General features: G+C 37.7%; 1 protein-coding gene across 2 annotated transcripts in view; it reads left to right on the plus strand.

Moving 5' to 3' along the window:
- Nucleotides 1-19,756, plus strand: part of LOC128658135 (calpain-13-like) — a 278,722-nt gene that overhangs the window by 24,060 nt on the left and 234,906 nt on the right. For both annotated transcript variants that reach the window (XM_053712635.1, XM_053712634.1), the window contains exon 2: nt 10,828-11,071. In XM_053712635.1, the coding sequence (XP_053568610.1) occupies nt 10,841-11,071 (231 nt within the window). In that variant the 5' untranslated portion in view covers nt 10,828-10,840. The remainder of the gene's footprint in view (nt 1-10,827; nt 11,072-19,756) is intronic.

The raw sequence follows: 19,756 nt of genomic DNA on the forward strand, positions 1-19,756 counted from the left end.
ATAACAAGAGGGATATATGTGCAGCCACCAATCAGCAGCTAGCTCCCAGCTATTGAGCCTACATTGGTATTATTTTCAACAAATGGTACAAAGAGAATGAAGCAAATTAGATCACAGAATTAAATTGGAAAGTTGTTTCACATCCATTTAAATAATGTATAATTGTATAAACAACAGATGCATAATAAAAAGACAATGCAAAAGCACTTACTCTGAATTTCATATGAGTAGTAGGTTTGTATCTCTGCCAAATTTCAAAATGAGTTCAATTTTCCAACCCTCTGCATCATATGATATCCATCAGCCAATTACAAAATGCATAAACATATATACTGTGAACTCTTGCACATGCTCAGTAGGGGCTAGTGCCTCAGAACGTGTGCATATGAAATATTGTGCACATTTTGATAATGGAAGCAAATTGGAAAGTTGTTTACAATTGTGTGCTCTGTCTGAATCATTAAACTTTAAAGGGACATGAAACCCAATTTTTTTCTTTCATGATTTAGAAAGAACATAATTTTAAAGAAATTTCCATTTTACTTCTATTATCTAATTTGATCACTCTCTTAATATCCTTTGTTGCTGATTGGGGGCTGCACACAGACGCCTTGTGTGATTGGCTCACCCATGTGCATTGCTATTTCTTCAACAAAGCATCTCTGAAGAATGAAGCAAATTAAATAATAGAAGTAAATTGGATTCTTGTTTAAAATGTTATTCTCATTCTGAATCATGAAATAAATATTTTGGGTCTGATGTCCCTTTAATTTTGACTTTAGTATTTCTAATGCCAATTAACATGCAATCCCTTCAGGCTGTGATGCAACAGCTAAACTTGAAAAATCCTTATTCTGTTTATTGTTAATTGCGCACATTTCATTTTTCAGCTACAAAATCGCAAGATTAAAGTGAAAGCCAATCCTAGCGTTTGTAAAACGCTAAGATTGACCATTGGAGCAAATAAAGGGGACTTCTAGTCATGAAGTATAAAATACTTCATGCGTTCGCTGCACTGAGCTGCTCAGGCAGCCCACGGCAGAACGCTGTTTTGTTAAGAGGTGATTTTTCCACCTCTTAGCAAATAACGTGCACGGCGCCAAGCCAGATTTCCACATGGCTAATGGCTAAGAGGTGAAAACATCACCTCTCAAGAAAAACAGCATTCTGCCGTGGGCTGTCTGAGAACCTCTTGAAACAAATAAATGAGTATTCTGCATGAATAATTTTATACTTCATGAATGAAAGTCCCTTTATTTGTTCCAATAGTGATTGACTTCCACTTTAATGACGCAAATAGCGATTTTTGAGTGGTTTTCGGGAGTTAACAATTTTGAGCTTCATTGGTATTAATGATACAGGCATTTTGGGATTCTGATCACTGGGAAAAACACAATGACAATACCGTTCAGAAATCGTTTTTTTGATCAAACCCATAGTTGGTTGGAGTCAGTAATGTAAAAATAAACATGCATTATTGCATCAGAATTTCCCTTTTGTGTATGTTTAAAAGGACAGGAAAGCTCAAATATTTATTTCATGATTCAGATAGAGAATGCAATTTTAAACAACATTCCAATTTACTTCAATTATCTAATTTGCTTCATTCTTTATATATCCTTTGTTGAAGAAATAGCAATGCACATAGATGAGCCAATAACACGAGGCATCTATGTGCAGCCACCAATCAGCAGCTACTGAGCTTACAGTATTAATATATGCTTTTCAACTAGTTTGGTTGTTTAAAATTGCATGCTCTTTCCATAATCATAAAGAGACATGAAACGCGTATGTTTTTCTTTCAAGTGTTAGGCAGAAAAGCTGTGAAATCTCCACTTCTTGTATTACCTGTTTGACTTCCTAGATTCATTCTAAGAAATCTGCAAATATTTCTATAGTCCCTGAGGGGATTTGCATTATCAGTGAAACCATGTAGGTGTAACTATTATACAAACACAATTCTTGCATGCTCATCACATCTGAGAAACAAGTTACTTTTTCTTTTGTGATTCAGTCAGAACATAAAATTTAAAAAAAGTCTTCAGTTTACTTCTATTCTCAAGTTGACTTTGTTCCCATTGTATTCTTTGTTGAAGAGATACCTGGGTAGGTGTCTGGAGCACTATATGGCAGGAAATAGTGCTGCCATCTAGTGCTCTGGCAAATGGTAAAGATTCTTGCAAAACTGCTGCCATAAAGTGCTCCAGACATGTGCACGCTTCTCAGTTTACATCTCTGCTTTCAAAATAGATACCAAGAGAACGAAGAACATTTCTATAATAGAAGTCAATTAGAAAGTAGTTTAATATCACACGCTGTCTGAATCATGAAAGATGCACGTGCACAATGTGATTGGCTGTTATTCCCTGGCTCACCTAATGCACCTTTTGAACGCTGTACATGATAAGAGGAACATAGTAGCCATTGTTTCTCTAAAAGAAATTGTGTTGATTTTTTTTTTCCTTTAAAAATGCCTGATTCTTTTTCTAAATTAACAAAAAAACTATAGTTTTATCCACTTTAATGTGCCTCAGTTGTGCATTTTATCTGCTGGATTGTTGTTAATTATTTGCAAACATCTTTTTCTTTATTTTGTCATTTGAAAAATATGATTTTGCCAGTAGAAACCACCATCTACCCTGAAAATATGAGTAACAAAGATATTCTCTGTAGAAAAACTATGTAAAGGGAGTCAATAACATTAATTAATCTTCAAAGACACACAGTATCTCTCAGCAACAATTCAGTAGATGTGCCGATGAAAACTGAGTGTCCACAGCGCCTTGTCTTAAAATCACTCCTTTATTGGGGCCATTTAAAAGACATACAACGTTTTGGGCCTTTCAGCATGATTAAGGGCTTAAGGGCCCAAACCATTGTATGTCTTTTAAATTGTCCCAATAAAGGAGTGATTTTAAGATGAGGTGCTGTGGACACTTTGTAAATGTTTATACTAATTAATCTCCCAGTGGGAGGTAAAATCTCCCAGTGGGAGGTAAGTAAGAGACAAAAATTGTGGTTGTGCACAGCCGTAATTAGCCTTTTAATACCTGACTATGTCTATATATAGTTAACATTAGCAGGTCTGCTTTACATGCAGGCTCAGACCATTTATGGACATGTCCTTGGAAAGAACAGGGGATGATTTTATTGAGCAAAAACAGTTTTTTAAATAAAAAAATGAACATGAAGGAACAATTCCCCATTAATGTAATACTCTGCAGTAGGTATAACACGTCATTTGGAATAAAGATTTTATTTCATGATTCAGCATTAAAACATGCAGTTTTAAACAACTTTCTAAAATATTTATATTATATTTTTCTTTTCTTAGTATCCTTAGTTGGAAAGTAGGAAGGTAAGATTATGAGGCCTAGATTTAGAGTTCGGCGGTAGCCGTCAAAACCAGCGTTAGAGGCTCCTAACGCTGGTTTTGGCCGCCAGCTGGTATTTGGAGTCAGTCAGGAAAGGGTCTAACGCTCACTTTTCAGCCGCGACTTTTCCATACCGCAGATCCCCCTACGCCATTTGCGTAGCCTATCTTTTCAATGGGATCTTCCTAACGCTGGTATTTAGAGTCGTTTCTGCAGTGAGCGTTAGAGCTCTAACGACAAAATTCCAGCCGCCTGAAAATAGCAGGAGTTAAGAGCTTTCTGGCTAACGCCGGTTTATAAAGCTCTTAACTACTGTACCCTAAAGTACACTAACACCCATAAACTACCTATGTACCCCTAAACCGAGGTCCCCCCACATCGCCGCCACTCGATTAAAATTTTTAACCCCTAATCTGCCGACCGCCACCTACGTTATCCTTATGTACCCCTAATCTGCTGCCCCTAACCCCGCCGACCCCTATATTATATTTATTAACCCCTAACTTGCCCCACACAACGTCGCCGCAAGCTACTTAAAATAATTAACCCCTAATCTTCCGACCGCAAATCGCCGCCACCTACGTTATCCCTATGTACCCCTAATCTGATACCCCTAACATCGCCGACCCCTATATTATATTTATTAACCCCTAATCTGCCCCCCTCAACGTCGCCGACACCTACCTTCAATTATTAACCCCTAATCTGCCGACCGGAGCTCACCGCTATTCTAATAAATGTATTAACCCCTAAAGCTAAGTCTAACCCTAACACTAACACCCCCCTAAGTTAAATATAAGTTTTATCTAACGAAATTAATTAACTCTTATTAAATAACTTATTCCTATTTAAAGCTAAATACTTACCTGTAAAATAAATCCTAATATAGCTACAATATAAATTATTATTATATTATAGCTATTTTAGGATTAATATTTATTTTACAGGCAACTTTGTAATTATTTTAACCAGGTACAATAGCTATTAAATAGTTAAGAACTATTTAATAGTTACCTAGTTAAAATAATAACAAATTTACCTGTAAAATAAATCCTAACCTAAGATATAATTAAACCTAACACTACCCTATCAATAAAATAATTAAATAAACTACCTACAATTACCTACAATTAACCTAACACTACACTATCAATAAATTAATTAAACACAATTCCTACAAATAAATACAATTAAATAAACTAGCTAAAGTACAAAAAATAAAAAAGAACTAAGTTACAGAAAATAAAAAAATATTTACAAACATAATAAAAATATTACAACAATTTTAATGGCGTCCCTCGAATTCCGATTGGCTGATAGGATTCTATCAGCCAATCGGAATTAAGGTAGGAATTTTCTGATTGGCTGATGGAATCAGCCAATCAGAATCAAGTTCAATCCGATTGGCCGATCCCATCAGCCAATCAGATTGAGCTCGCATTCTATTGGCTGATCGGAACAGCCAATAGAATGCGAGCTCAATCTGATTGGCTGATTGGATCAGCCAATCGGATTGAACTTGATTCTGATTGGCTGATTCCATCAGCCAATCAGAAAATTCCTACCTTAATTCCGATTGGCTGATAGAATCCTATCAGCCAATCGGAATTCGAGGGACGCCATCTTGGATGACGTCCCTTAAAGGAACCGTCATTAGTCGGGAGACATCGGAAGAAGAGGATGGATCCGCGTCGCCTGCTTCAAGATGGACCCGCTCCGCACCGGATGGAAGAAGATCGAAGATGCCGCTTGGAGAAGATGTTTGCCGGTCCGGATGTCCTCTTCTTGCCGGATAGGAGGAAGCCTTTGGAGCACCGGATTATGGATCGCCAACCCCCGCTTGGGTTGGATGAAGATCTTGGAGCCAGGACGGATCGGTGATACCTGGATGGTGAAGACAAGGTAGGAAGATCTTCAGGGGATTAGTGTTAGGTTTATTTAAGGGGGGTTTGGGTTAGATTAGGGGTATGTGGGTGGTGGGTTGTAATGTTGGGGGGGGGGTATTGTATGTTTTTTTTTACAGGCAAAAGAGCTGAAATTCTTGGGGCATGCCCCGCAAAGGGCCCTGTTCAGGGCTGGTAAGGTAAAAGAGCTTGTAACTTTTTAAATTTAGAATAGGGTAGGGAATTTTTTATTTTGGGGGGCTTTGTTATTTTATTAGGGGGCTTAGAGTAGGTGTAATTAGTTTAAAATTGTTGTAATATTTTTATTATGTTTGTAAATATTTTTTTATTTTCTGTAACTTAGTTCTTTTTTATTTTTTGTACTTTAGCTAGTTTATTTAATTGTATTTATTTGTAGGAATTGTGTTTAATTAATTTATTGATAGTGTAGTGTTAGGTTAATTGTAGGTAATTGTAGGTAGTTTATTTAATTATTTTATTGATAGGGTAGTGTTAGGTTTAATTATATCTTAGGTTAGGATTTATTTTACAGGTAAATTTGTTATTATTTTAACTAGGTAACTATTAAATAGTTCTTAACTATTTAATAGCTATTGTACCTGGTTAAAATAATTACAAAGTTGCCTGTAAAATAAATATTAATCCTAAAATAGCTATAATATAATTATAATTTATATTGTAGCTATATTAGGATTTATTTTACAGGTAAGTATTTAGCTTTAAATAGGAATCATTTATTTAATAAGAGTTAATTTATTTCGTTAGATAAAAATTATATTTAACTTAGGGGGGTGTTAGTGTTAGGGTTAGACTTAGCTTTAGGGGTTAATACATTTATTAGAATAGCGGTGAGCTCTGATCGGAAGTTTAGGGGTTAATAATTGAAGGTAGGTGTCGGCGATGTTAGGGAGGGCAGATTAGGGGTTAATACTATTTATGATAGGGTTAGTGAGGCGGATTAGGGGTTAATAACTTTATTATAGTAGCGCTCAGGTCCGCTCGGCAGATTAGGGGTTAATAAGTGTAGGTAGGTGTCGGCGACGTTGTGGGGGGCAGATTAGGGGTTAATAAATATAACATAGGGGTCGGCGATGTTAGGGCAGCAGATTAGGGGTACATAGGGATAACGTAGGTTGCGGCGGTTTACGGAGCGGCAGATTAGGGGTTAAAAATAATATACAGGAGTCAGCGATAGCGGGGGCGGCAGATTAGGGGTTAATACGTGTAAGGTTAGGGGTGTTTAGACTCGGGGTACATGTTAGGGTGTTAGGTGCAGACGTAGGAAGTGTTTCCCCATAGGAAACAATGGGGCTGCGTTAGGAGCTGAACGCTGCTTTTTTGCAGGTGTTAGGTTTTTTTTCAGCTCAAACAGCCCCATTGTTTCCTATGGAGGAATCGTGCACGAGCACGTTTTTGAGGCCGGCCGCGTCCGTAAGCAACTCTGGTATCGAGAGTTGCATTTGCGGTAAAAATGCTCTACGCTCCTTTTTTGGAGCCTAACGCAGCATTTGTTTTAACTCTCGATACCAGAGTTAAATTTATGGTGCGGCCAGAAAAAAGCCCGTGGAGCGTTAACAGCCCTTTTACCGCCGAACTCCAAATCTAGGCCTGAGTGTGCACGTGTCTGCAGCACTATATGGCAACAGTTTTGCAAGAATATTATACATTAGCAAGAGCACTAGGTGGCAGCACTATTTCCTGTCTTGTAGTGTTCTAGACACATGCACGCTCCCTATCTAGATATGTCTTCAACAAAGAATAACATGAGAACAAAGCAAATTTGATCATAGAAGTCAATTGGAGACTTTTTTTTAAATTCTATGCTCTGTCTAGATCACAAAATAATTTTTTTGGGTGTCATGTCCCTTTAACTCCTTCACCCAATACGATGTATATATACGCCTTGCAGTACTTTGGCTATCGTACTGCACCACGTCTATATACGTTGTTGCTTCAGGAAGCTCTAGCAATCTCGGCTGTTAATTTGCAGCCTCGATCTGGAGCTCCTGAAGCTTCAGGCATCTGCCGCATATGGAGCCAGAGTGCGATCAGTGCTCCGGCTTCATATGAGGGCAGATGCCTGATCGTTACAGACGGTGACACTGTGTGAAGGCGGGAGGCAAGTGGGGGGGTCCAGCAGGGGAGGCGAGAGGGAGAGGGAGGGAGTGGGAGGACCCTACCTACGGAAAAAATATATAAAATGACAGGGAGGGATGGGGCAACTACGCTACAGAAAAGGGGATCTGGGGGTGTGGGGGGCCCTAAAGTAAAGATCGCGGGTGTGGGTTGGGGGGAAACTATGAAAAATATGATACAAATAAAAAAAAAAAAACAGACAGCTGCCAGTACCTAAGATGGTGCCTAACAGTTAGAGGGGGAGATTTAGACAGCTGTTTGGGGGGATCAGGGAGCTTGGGAGGTAAAGGGGGATCCTACACTGCAGAAATTATAAAAATATAAAAAAAAAAAGAAAGGAAAAAAAAAAAGGCTTATTTTCAAACTGGCAGACTGTCTGCCAGTACCTAAGATGGGGGTTACCAGTGGAGGGTGGGGGAGGGAAGAGAGCTGTTTGGGAGAGATCAGGGGGTAGTAAGTGTCAGGTGGGAGGCTAATCTCTACACTAAAGCTAAAATTACCCTTTTAAGCTTCCTCTTCACTGCGGGAATAATAGTGTGGTGCGCAGCTGCAATTAGCGGCCTTCTAATTCCCAAAAAGCAATGGCAAAACCATATATGTCTGCTATTTCTGAACAAAGGGGATCCCAGAGAAACTTTTACAAACATGTGAGCCATGATCATTTCTGTGAGAAACCCAAAGTTTGTAAAAAAAATTACTATTTTTTTTTTATTTGATCGCATTTGGCGGTGAAATGGTGGCATTAACTATATCAAAATAGGCCTAGATCAATACCTTGGGTTGTCTACTTAAAAATAAATATAGTTTTGACAGGTAAATAAAAAACAAGGCTCTATTTCTATTTAAATGGAGTGATAGCAAAATTGCTAAAAATGTTCTGCTATTTTGGGCAAGTTTTTGTCTTAAAGTCCCGGCAGTGAAAGGGTTAAACACATTTTATAATACAGTGTCCCTTTAAGCAATGTGTCCATCTCAGACTTGCAGCAATTTTACTAAGGGAGTTGTCAATATCAGACAGTGACAGAGCATTAGAAAGAACTATACAATTGATTCAGATTGTTTTCAGCTTTTACTTAAAGGGACTTTCTCTTGTAATTGTGATAAAACATACAAATGTAATCAAGTTTCCAACTTACATCCATTTTCAATTTTGCTTAATTTTCTTGTTATCCTTTGCTGAAGGAACATTGTCAGCTAGCTGAAAACATCTAGTTAGCCAATCACAAGAGACAAATGTGTGCAGGCACCAACCACCAGTTAGCTCCCACTAGCGTAGGATATGTAAACATCCTTTTTTAACAATGGATACCAAGAGAACAAAGCACATTTGAAAATAGAAGTCACTTTAAAGTGTCTTAAAAATACATGCTCTATCTGAATTATCTATGCAAGTTATTTTTTTACTTTATTATCCCTTTAAAGGGGCATTGTAGACTAGATTTTCTTTGCATAAATGTTTTGTAGATGATACATTGATATTGTCCATCTGGAAGTGTTTTTGAAAAAAAAGTATAGTTTTGCTTATTTTTAACTAACATTTTGCTGATTTTAAGATGCCTAACCAAGCCCCAAAGTTGTAGATGTATACTGATGTATACAGATTCCTGCTCTTTGTGTAATGGGTTTTTCATATGCAGGAAAGGGGGAAGTGTTTGTTCTTTCTGCTTTCTCAGCCCATTTCAGTGGCTGTCACAGCCTAACCTCCTCAACAGTGCTAAACTGGGAGCTTCTAAGTAAGTTTTAAAAGGTTTTATACTGAAAAGTATCTGTGCATAATCATCTTTATAGTAGCGTCTATTACATGCATTTATATAAAAAGTGGTGTATACTGTCCCTTTAATTTGTTTATGCAAAATTTGTTTATGCAAAAAGGAATAAAGATAATTAAGGTGTTTACTGTCCCTTTAAAGGGACAGTAAAGTCATAATTAGACATTCATGATATAGAGCACACAATTTAAAAAAACTTTTAAATTTACTTCTATTATTTAATTTGCTTCCTTCTCTTGTTATTCTTTGCTGAAAGGTTTATCTAGGTAATCTCAGGAACATCAAAGAACCTAGGTTCTAGCTGCTGATTGGTGGCTGAATATATATACCGATTGCCATTGGCTCACCCATGTGTTCAGTTAGAAGCCAGTAGTGCATTGCTGCTCCTTCAACAAATAATGCCAAGAGAATGAAACAAATTTGATAATAGAATTAAACTGGAAAGTTGTTTAAAATTGTATGTTCTTCCTAAATCATGAAATATTTTTTTGGGTTTCATGTCCTTTTAAGCAACTAAATTGTGTTTTTTTTTTTTTCAATAAAGACATCATTCTAATTTTTTATGTATATTTTTGTGAACACACTGAATGTATACACTTACACAACCTACAATCCATGTGGCCTTATGAGATACCTCTAAAATGTTTTTTGAATAATATCAAAGAGAGTCACTAAAGGTATCATGTCATTATCAAACTGTTACTATAAAGCTCAATAAGCTAGGAGCGACATAAGGGTTTACTTTTTATTGGTGAATTCCTGTGAGTGCCAGTGAGCACCCAGGGCTGAGCATGTTGCAGGGTCATGGGATGTGTACCCAGTCCAGTCCCATTCCGTGTTTTGTATATGTCTAGGGTGATTACATATTCCTGTGCACCCTTCACTTGTTCCCAGTTTGTTTGGATTTGAGAGCTTGCATTGTGTGGCTGTTTTAGGGACCCAGGTTTTGGAAGGGACCTTGACGAGGTACCTGGGCTTGTCCCATTTGGCCAGATGCGGTAACTAACCCTTCCATTTTTGCTTTTAATCTTAGCTGAGAGCTTGTAAGTGAGTGCTGGACTTTCTATGTGTGTTGTATTAATTTGTTTTGTAATTTTCCCTATGGGCCTTGCACCCAGGCCTGTCTTGGGTTAACTACCTGTGACTCTGGGGAAAGCACAGCTTCCTGAGAGTGCCAGTGAGCACTCAGGGCTGAGCATGTTGCAGGGTTATGGGATGTGTACTCAGTCCATTCTGAGAGTGCAGTCCCCTTCCGTGTTTTGTATATGTCTAGGGTGATTTCATAAACCTGTGCACCCTTCACTTGTTCCCAGTTTGTTGGATTGAGAGCTGGCATTGTGTGGCTGTTTTAGGGACCCAGGTTTTGGAAGGGACCTTGACGAGGTACCTGGGCTTGTCCCATTTGGCCAAATGCCGTAACTAACTCTTCCAGTTTTGCTTTTATTCTTAGCTGAGAGCTTGTAAGTGAGTGCTGGACTTTCTCTGTGTGTTGTATTTTAGTTTGAATTGTCAGAGCTTTATCACTGGAATGGGAAAACACTCTACCATCCTGACAATTAAAAGTAGGATTGTTCTATAAAAGAACATCTGTTTGAGAGAAAAAAATACACTGCATGAATATAATAATCTATATTTCTCTTTCAGCAATTTAATCAGTATGCAGGCACCAGGATTTAATGCACACCCAGAGCAACAAGGTCACGGCGTGAGTGGAAGTTTGCAGAATCCAAAGAAGTTTAGGAATCAGGACTTTGATATTCTAAGAGATTATCACTTTAAAAAACGCATCTTGTTTAAAGATGAAGTCTTTCCAGCAGACATAAGCATCATTGGTCCTAAACTGGAGGCTGAATTCAATTTGAGTAACATAGTCTGGAAAAGGCCATGGGTGAGTGTATTAATATATATTCTCATATTTCTACTAGTTTATACATTGGTATTATGAAAAGTAAAAAAAAAAATGGTGGTCCATTTTATACTTTTTTTTTTTTAGTACTGCTTGTATGACATATGTAGTCATATATAATTTGTATGGGAAATTAGTTATTTTTTTATTTTTTTACTTATAGAAGTGTCATTGACTTTAATGGCACAATTTAAATAACATGGGTCAATATAAAGAATTAAGAAATACATGTAAATCTAAATTATAATAGGGAGCTGTACTGCATAAATTAGGGCTGGGATGGATGGTAAGGTAAGATATTACAAGGTAATTAGGTATTGGGCCCTGATGATTAAAATTGACAAAATATGACAATATATTCAAATGGTATTTGTCGCAGAAATGAGATTGCCTGTGAAATATTCAGAATGTCCAAAATCAGTGTTTGAAGACAGTGTTGCCGAGAGGAGCTTTACATCTCAGTGGGTGGCGATGTTGGCGATATATTTAAAATAGCATTGCCACCTATGTTGAATGTAATGTAAATGATCCCATTTACACGTCACACACGGATGAACAGCAGCCCACAAGAACTAAAAGACTAAACAACAATGTATTAATTTAACTAGTCTTAAAGCCCGTGTACATGGGTCAAAATGATAGCCCCCAACCCTTCCCACTCACTACCGCTCTAAATAAAAATTATGTAGCGTAGCGGTCCCACCCACTCTTGCCCTCCTCCAATGATGGGCCGCCCATTCACCTCTCTCCTAACCCACCCACACCACCAACAATTGGCACCACCGCTGCCCGATGCAGAATGGGACACAGAGTTTCCCTCTCTGCATTGATACATCTGCCCGTCTGTTTCCGCACTGCCCAACTCGTGAGGCATGCATTAATAACGCAATCTCGCTACTTTTAGCGAGATCCCGGTAGAGAGAACCAGCACCGGCGCTGGTCGTTAAGGGGTAAAGGGCAGGTATGCTTGTCTTGTGCTGCAGGGGTTATCCAGTTGTTTTTTTTAAAGTACAATTTAGTTTTTTGTAAGTACAGTCTTCTTTTTTGTATGAACACTTTTCTTTTTTTGGAAATACAATACAATTTTTTATTTTTTAAGAACTTTTTTTTTTTTTTGTAAATTATACTTCCAGCATGTGTCAAAACACTGACAAAAATAAATGCTAGTTCCCATTCTACTAAAGGACTTGAGGGCCTCCATTACATATGCAGCGTCGCCGCGCAAAAGCCGGTGACGCCGGTTTTTGCGCTGTTTTGGTATCACATATAAGGCGTAGCATACAAGTTACACCCGTATATTTCACCCGTCGCTCGCAATTTTTACTCCCATAGGCTAACATGGGACCGCGTCGTAAATCGGTATCCAATATCCAACGCAAGGCCTTACGTGGCGAAAATGGAGAAATCTTACTCCATTTTTACCTCACCATAAAAGGCAGCCGTAGCAGGCCTTGCGCTGAGTATGGGAGCACCGTAACTCCCGAAAATGCCTGGAAAAATAAACTAACATCTAATGCATGCGCAATGTCTATCTACCTGTCAACCGCAATCCCCAACCGCAATAACTAATAAAGTGTATTAACCCCTAAACCACCATAGCCCACATAGCCTATTAAATGTATTAACCCCTTATCTGCCACCGCCAACGTCGCCGCCACTATAATAAAGTTATTAACCCCTATACCTAACTCTAACCCTAATACCCCCCTAACTTAAATATTATTTAAATAAATCTAAATAATATTACTATTATTAACTCAATTATTCCTATTTAAAACTAAATACTTACCTATAAAATAAACCCTAAGATAGCTACAATATAATTAATAATTACATTGTAGCTATTTTTGCTTCCTAGCAGAGACACTACACAGACTTCTCAGCAAAAAGGAAAATCTCCTTCTGGTTGACTGTGGGATCCTCTGCACCACTGAATCCACTTGGATGCCTGGCTATAAGTCTGTTGGGTGACTGAATTGATCCCTTCATGCTTCTATAGCATCACAAGAGGTGCTTTATCCATTGTGAGTACCATTCCTCTCATTGTTTGCATCTATATCTTTGTACCAACAATACTAGGCCATATAGGCACCTGTGTCTCCTTTCTGTCCACACAGACATCAGCTCCTGTGCAGGAAGTTGGTCTTCTGGGTGACCGAATAGACCCCAGACTGCATATTTAGCACTAATTGAGGTGCTAATTGAGGTTTACTCATTAAACCTCAATTAGAATGCAAGCTCAATCTTATTGGCTGATTGCATCAGCCAATAGGATTTTTCCTACCTTAATTCCGATTGGCTGATAGAATTCTATCAGCCAATTGGAATTGAAGGGACTCCATCTTGGATGACGTCATTTAAAGGAACTTTCATTCGTCGGGTAGTCATCGGCCAGGAAGGATGCTCCGCGTCGGATGTCTTCAAGATGGAGCCGCTCCTCGTCGGATGGAAGAAGATAGAAGATGCCGCTTGGATGAAGACTTCTGCCCGGCTGGAGGACCTCTTCTGCCCGGATCGGATGAAGACTTCTGCCCGGCTGGAGGACCTCTTCTGCCCGGATCGGATGAAGACTTCTGCCAGGCTGGGTGAAGACGGCTCAAGGTAGGGTGATCTTCAAGGGGTTAGTTTTAGTTTTTTTTAAGGGGGGATTGGGTGGGTTTTAGAGTAAGGTTGGGTGTGTGGGTGGTGGGTTTTAATGTTGGGGGGATTGTATTTCTTTTTTTACAGGTAAAAGAGCTGATTACTTTGGGGTAATGCCCCGCAAAAAGCCCTTTTAAGGGCTATTTGTAATTTAGTATAGGGTAGGGAATTTTATTATTTTGGGGGGCTTTTTTATTTTATTAGGGGGCTTAGATTAGGTGTAATTAGTTTAAACTTCTTGTATTTTTTTTTTTTATTTTCTGTAATTTAGTGTTTGTTTTTTTTGTACTATAGTTTATTTTATTTAATTGTATTTAATTTTAGGTAATTGTAGTTAATTAATTTAATTTATTTAATGATAGTGTAGTGTTAGGTGTAATTGTAACTTAGGTTAGGATTTATTTTACAGGTAAATTTGAATTTATTTTAACTAGGTAGCTATGAAATAGTTATTAACTATTTAATAGCTATTGTACCTAGTTAAAATAAATACAAACTTGCCTGTAAAATAAAAATAAACCCTAAAATAGCTACAATGTAATTATTAGTTATATTGTAGCTATCTTAGGGTTTATTTTATAGGTAAGTATTTAGTTTTAAATAGGAATAATTGAGTTAATAATAGTAATATTATTTAGATTTATTTAAATAATATTTAAGTTAGGGGGGTGTTAGGGTTAGGGTTAGACTTAGGTTTAGGGGTTAATACTTGAATAGGTTAATTGCATTGTGGGCTATGGCGGTTTAGGGGTTAATAATTTAGTTATTACTTGTGGTGTGGGTTTGATGGCGGATATAGGGGTTAATAGTTTAAATAGGCATATTGCATTGTGGGGGGTTGTCAGTCTAGGGGTTAATACATTTAATATTAGTAATGAGAGGGGGGGATTGCGGATATAGGGGGTTTTACGTGTCGGCTTATTTTTGGGAGGCGTGTTAGACTTTTATGGGAGATTTGTTATTTTCTTTACTTTTCTTAGGCGCCGGCAGTTTCTAAAGTGCCGTAAGTCACTAGCGACTCCAGAAATTTGTATTTACGCTTATTTCTGGACATCGCTAGTTTATCCGACTTACGCCACTTAGGAAATGCCGGCGCCATATATGTAATACCCCGATGTGCGAGGTGAAATTACGGGTGGCGCAGGTTTCCACGCTTGCACCGAAACCTGCGCGGTATATTTGATCGTGCCCGTGATGTCACGTCTGTAGTCTATTTTGCTTTCAATTAAATGTGAAGAAATGGCTGACAAAATAACTATTCCTTACTACATTATTGTAAAAAACAAGGCAGAGCAAGCACTTTAGACATGTTAACCCCTTAAAGGGACAGTCTAGTATTAATTAAACTTTCATTATTCAGATAGGATTTTTAATTTTAATCAACTTTCCAATTTACTTTTATCATCAAATTTGCTTTTTTCTCTTGGTATTCTTAGTTTAAACTAAACAAAGCGCCTTGAGACCCTCACGGGTGATTAGTTTGCGCTTTACAAGTAACCATTAGATAGATAGAACATAGGTAGGCCCATATGCTAATTTCTAAGCCTTTGAGGGCTGCCTCTTATCACATGCTTTTTAAATCTCTTTTCAACACAAAAAGACAGAAAGTACACGTGGGCCATATAGATAACACTGTGTTCAGGCACAGGGGGTTACTTAAGATTTAGTACAATACAATGCTAAATTTAAGACAATAGATAATAAACAGTCACAGTCATGTGATCAGGGGGCTGGAAGAAGGTTCCTAGATGCAAGGTAATCACAGAGGTAAAAAGTATATTTATATAACTATGTTGGTTATGCAAAACTGGGGAATGGGTAATAAAGGGATTATCTATCTTTTAAAACAATAACAATTCTATGGTAGACTGTCCCTTTAAGCCAAATTAACATATAAATAAATAATGCGGTACATTGTCCATTGTACTGTATAAAATATATGTCGCAGTTTCAGGAAGCTCCAGCAGTCTCGGCTGCATAGTGATTGCCGAGTGCTGCTGTTCCTGAGCTGCAAGCGTCTGTTTGCATATGGTAACAGAGCGCGATCAGTGATTCCTTACCTTATGAGTGCAGATTGCTAGATTATTACAGACAGTGGGAGGTGCGGGAGGGAAGGAGGGAGGCATGTGGTTGGCACAGAGGCAGAGGGGGAGGTATAGAAAGAGAGTGGGAGGGGCTCTACACTACATAAAATAAAGTTTGGAAGCTAGAGGGGGAAGGGTTGCTGCTCTACAGAAAAATAGGGAATCAGTGTGGGGGGACCCTTCATGAGCGATCGCAGGGAGGGGGAGGGGGGACCAATACACTACAGACAAAAAAAAAAAACAATTTGGTTACCGCTGCCAATACCTAAGATGGCAGACACCATTGGGAGAAGGGAGGGTTACAGAGCTTTTTAGGAGGTATCAGGGATGTGGTATGATAAGAGGGGAACCTACACTGCAGAAAATAAATAAATACAATTAATTTATGCAAAAATAAAAATACCCTAAAACTTAAATGAACATTAAACACTAAATAAATGCTAGATATAATGATGCATTCAAAGAAAATATTAGTCTCAGAATAACACATACTTGCCTGTTTAAATATTGACAAAATAAGTCTAACATTTTAAAACAATGGGAGCTGCCATATTGTTACTTAAAGGGACAGTATACACTCATTTTTATATAACTGCATGTAATAGACACTACTATAAAGAATAAGATGCACAGATACCGATATAAAAATCCAGTATAAAACTGTTTAAAAACTTACTTAGAAGCTCTCAGTTTAGCTTTGTTGAAAAGGCAGCTGGAAAGCCCACTGCAAGTGGTAAATAAGACACTCTCCCCCTCCCCCTTCTTTTGCATATGAAAAGACCCTTTACACAAACAGGAGCAAGCTGGAGAAGGTAGCTGACAGTATTCACATAAAACTTTGGGGCTTGGTTAGGAGTCTGAAAATCAGAGCAATGTTATTTAAAAATAAGCAAAACTAAACATTTTTTTTTTTAAAAATTACTTCATGGACTATATAAATAGATCATCTACAAAACATTTATGCAAAGAAAAAATGAGAGTATAATGTCCCTTTAAGTTACCTTCCCTGATGTGGCCAATTAGGGACAGTAATAAATAAGTCACTAGAGTGTGCAGACAATGGCTGTGTGGAATATAACAGTGTTCTGCACTTCCTTTTTTTAACAGGAACTAAAAAGTTCACAATTTCCAAATGGAATTACAGGAAAAGGGGACAAAATAAATAATGAAAGTATATTGCAGAATTGTTTATATATATATATCCCTTTAATACTGGCAGACTGTCTGCCAGTACCTAAGAAGGTGATGAGGAGTGTGGTTGGTAGGGGGGAAAGAGCTGTTTGGCAGGGATCAGGGAGGAGTGAGGTGTCAAGTGGGAAGATAATCCTTAAACTAGAATACTGTAACCATTGACAGCTAACTGGTTAACCCCTTCACTGCCTGGGATTTCAGAAGTGTGGTGCGCAGCTCCAAGTAGTGGCCTTCTAATTTCCAAAAGTAAAGGCAAAGTCATGCATGTCAGCAATTTCTGATCAAAGGAGATCCCAGAGATGCTTTTACAACCATTTATCTTATGAATGCACAAGTGGTATGTAAATAATTTCAGTGAGAAAAGGTTAACGATTTTCTTTAATATAATTACATTTGACTGCAAAACAATGGCATAAAATATACCAAAATGGCCTAGCTCACTACCGTGGGTTATCCACTAATATATACAGTATATTAATATACACTGTGTATATATATATATATATATATATATATATATATATATATATATATTTGATAGGTAAATAAAAGAAACAAGGCTCTATTTCTGTTGAAAAATGAAAAATTCAATGGCATTTAGTGCAAATTTTTCTCTGAAATTCCTCCTAGTGAAGCATGTTGTATGGTAAATGACAACATAAAAAAGACATTTTCTTACCCAAATAAACTGTCATAATTAATGTGTATATTACAATATAAAAACTCACACAGTCAATGTGTTTTCAACCTTGCTCTAAAGTCTCTTAGCACTTATTAAATGTGTATACTCTGCAAAAAAAATTTTTTATAAAGTCCAAAAAACGATAAAAAGAGACAGAACCTACAGCCGGTGGTTAGCGATAGCTTCTTTCTACGCCTTTGATCACTTGTTTGATACTAGCTTCATCTACTATACATGGAACTTTTGCCCAACACCTAAACAAATGTATTATGCAAATAAATGCTTTTCTGTATCCCGTGGGGTTGAATCGGCATAGCCACTCTCCCTGAAAGCTGGGACTTGTTACAATCTATACATATCAGTGTCCTCCCTTTTGTTTGTATGGTTCTCATTTCATTATATACATTAGAAACACTATTAGGGGTCAATTTATGAAGCAGGGGATGCTGCTTCAGTTACGCCTGAACGGAAAGTTAAGAAACAGCGGTCCTAAGACCGTTTTTTCTTAACTCGTCCGCCACCTCTGAGGTGGCGGACAGCAATCAGCCTGATCGAATACGATTCGGTTGATTGACAACCCCTGCTAGTGGCCTATTGTCCGCGAATCTGAAGGGGGTGGTATGCTGTCGGCATTTATCGATGTGCGGCAGACATGATGCGCTACATCGTATCATGTCCGTCCGCACAATAATAAATTGACCCCTAAGAGTAAATTATAATTGGATAGAAATTAGAATTGTATTTTTTATGAACAGTTGCATACAATCTCGGCTTTTTCTTTTGTTAAATTGCATTGAGCATTGGCATTGTACAGTTAGGGGTATATTTACCAATGTGCGAGCGGACATGATACAAAGTAGCGTATCATGTCCGCTGCACATCGTGGCACATCTAAAATATTTATCTGTATAGTTTTGTATGATGCAAATGAGAATAATCACTATAGGCATGTTAAGCCATGTTGTATGTTACATGATAAATGTTAAACGTTTTACCTGAGATGTGCTAGGGTTGTCAGTCATTTCTCCACATTCAATTAAACATAAAGAAGCAATAACTAGTTTCCGGGCAAATTGCTGAACTGACTTATTGTGCCATCACAAGTCCTTTAGCAAAATGGGAACCAGCATTCATATTTTACTATATTTTGACACATGCTGGAAGTGTAATAAAAAAAATGTAGGTCCAAAGCAAAAAAAGTATTGTATTTCCAAAAAGAAAAGTATACTTCCAAATAAAAAAGATTGTTCTTCAAAAATTCTAAATAGTACTTAAAAAAAAACAAAAAAAAACCTTTATTTATATTCTAAAAAAATGTATTTCTTTAAAAAAAAAGTTGTATTTGTAAATTATATTTGTACTCGTATTTCACAATTTATGTACAATGATAAAGAATCACACATACTTTCTTTTTGACAGTAATCTTATTCCATAGTCTACATGTATCTACACATTTCCTATAGGTAGTGTCAGCCGTAAATAATAAGTCCAGGATTAGACCCAACTGCTAGAGTGATAATATAAACACACACTAACACACTGAGAGGAAAGCAGGACGTGACCCACTCAGGAAAGAAACAAAAACAGTTATTATGCAGGAAAATAAAACTGTGTACTCACAGGTGATGCAGGGACAGGGAACAGTCTTTAGATGAGATGAGAGAGTACAAGGTACAGAGACTTTAAAGCAGGTTGAGGATGATTCATTAGAGTAGTCAGGCAAAGCAGAGGTCCGTATCACTTTTGAGCAGGCAGAGGATGGTCTATTAGAGTGGTCAGGCAAAGCAGAGGTCAGTATCACTTTAAAGCAGGCAGAGGGTCATCCGTTAGAGTGGTCAGGCAAAGCAATGGTCAATGTCCCTTTAAGCAGGTTTAAGGATGAGGCAGCAGAGTGGTCAGGCAAAGCAATGGTCAATGTCCCTTTAAGCAGGATTAAGGATGAGGCAATAGAGTGATCAGGCAAAGCAATGGTCAATGTCCCTTTAAGTAGGTTTAAGGATGATGCAGCAGGGTGGTCAGGCAAAGCAGTGGTCAATGTCCCTTTAAGCAGGTTTAAGGATGAGGCAGCAG

The sequence above is a fragment of the Bombina bombina genome, chromosome 4 (genome assembly GCF_027579735.1).
Source record: "Bombina bombina isolate aBomBom1 chromosome 4, aBomBom1.pri, whole genome shotgun sequence".
Taxonomy (NCBI): domain Eukaryota; kingdom Metazoa; phylum Chordata; class Amphibia; order Anura; family Bombinatoridae; genus Bombina; species Bombina bombina.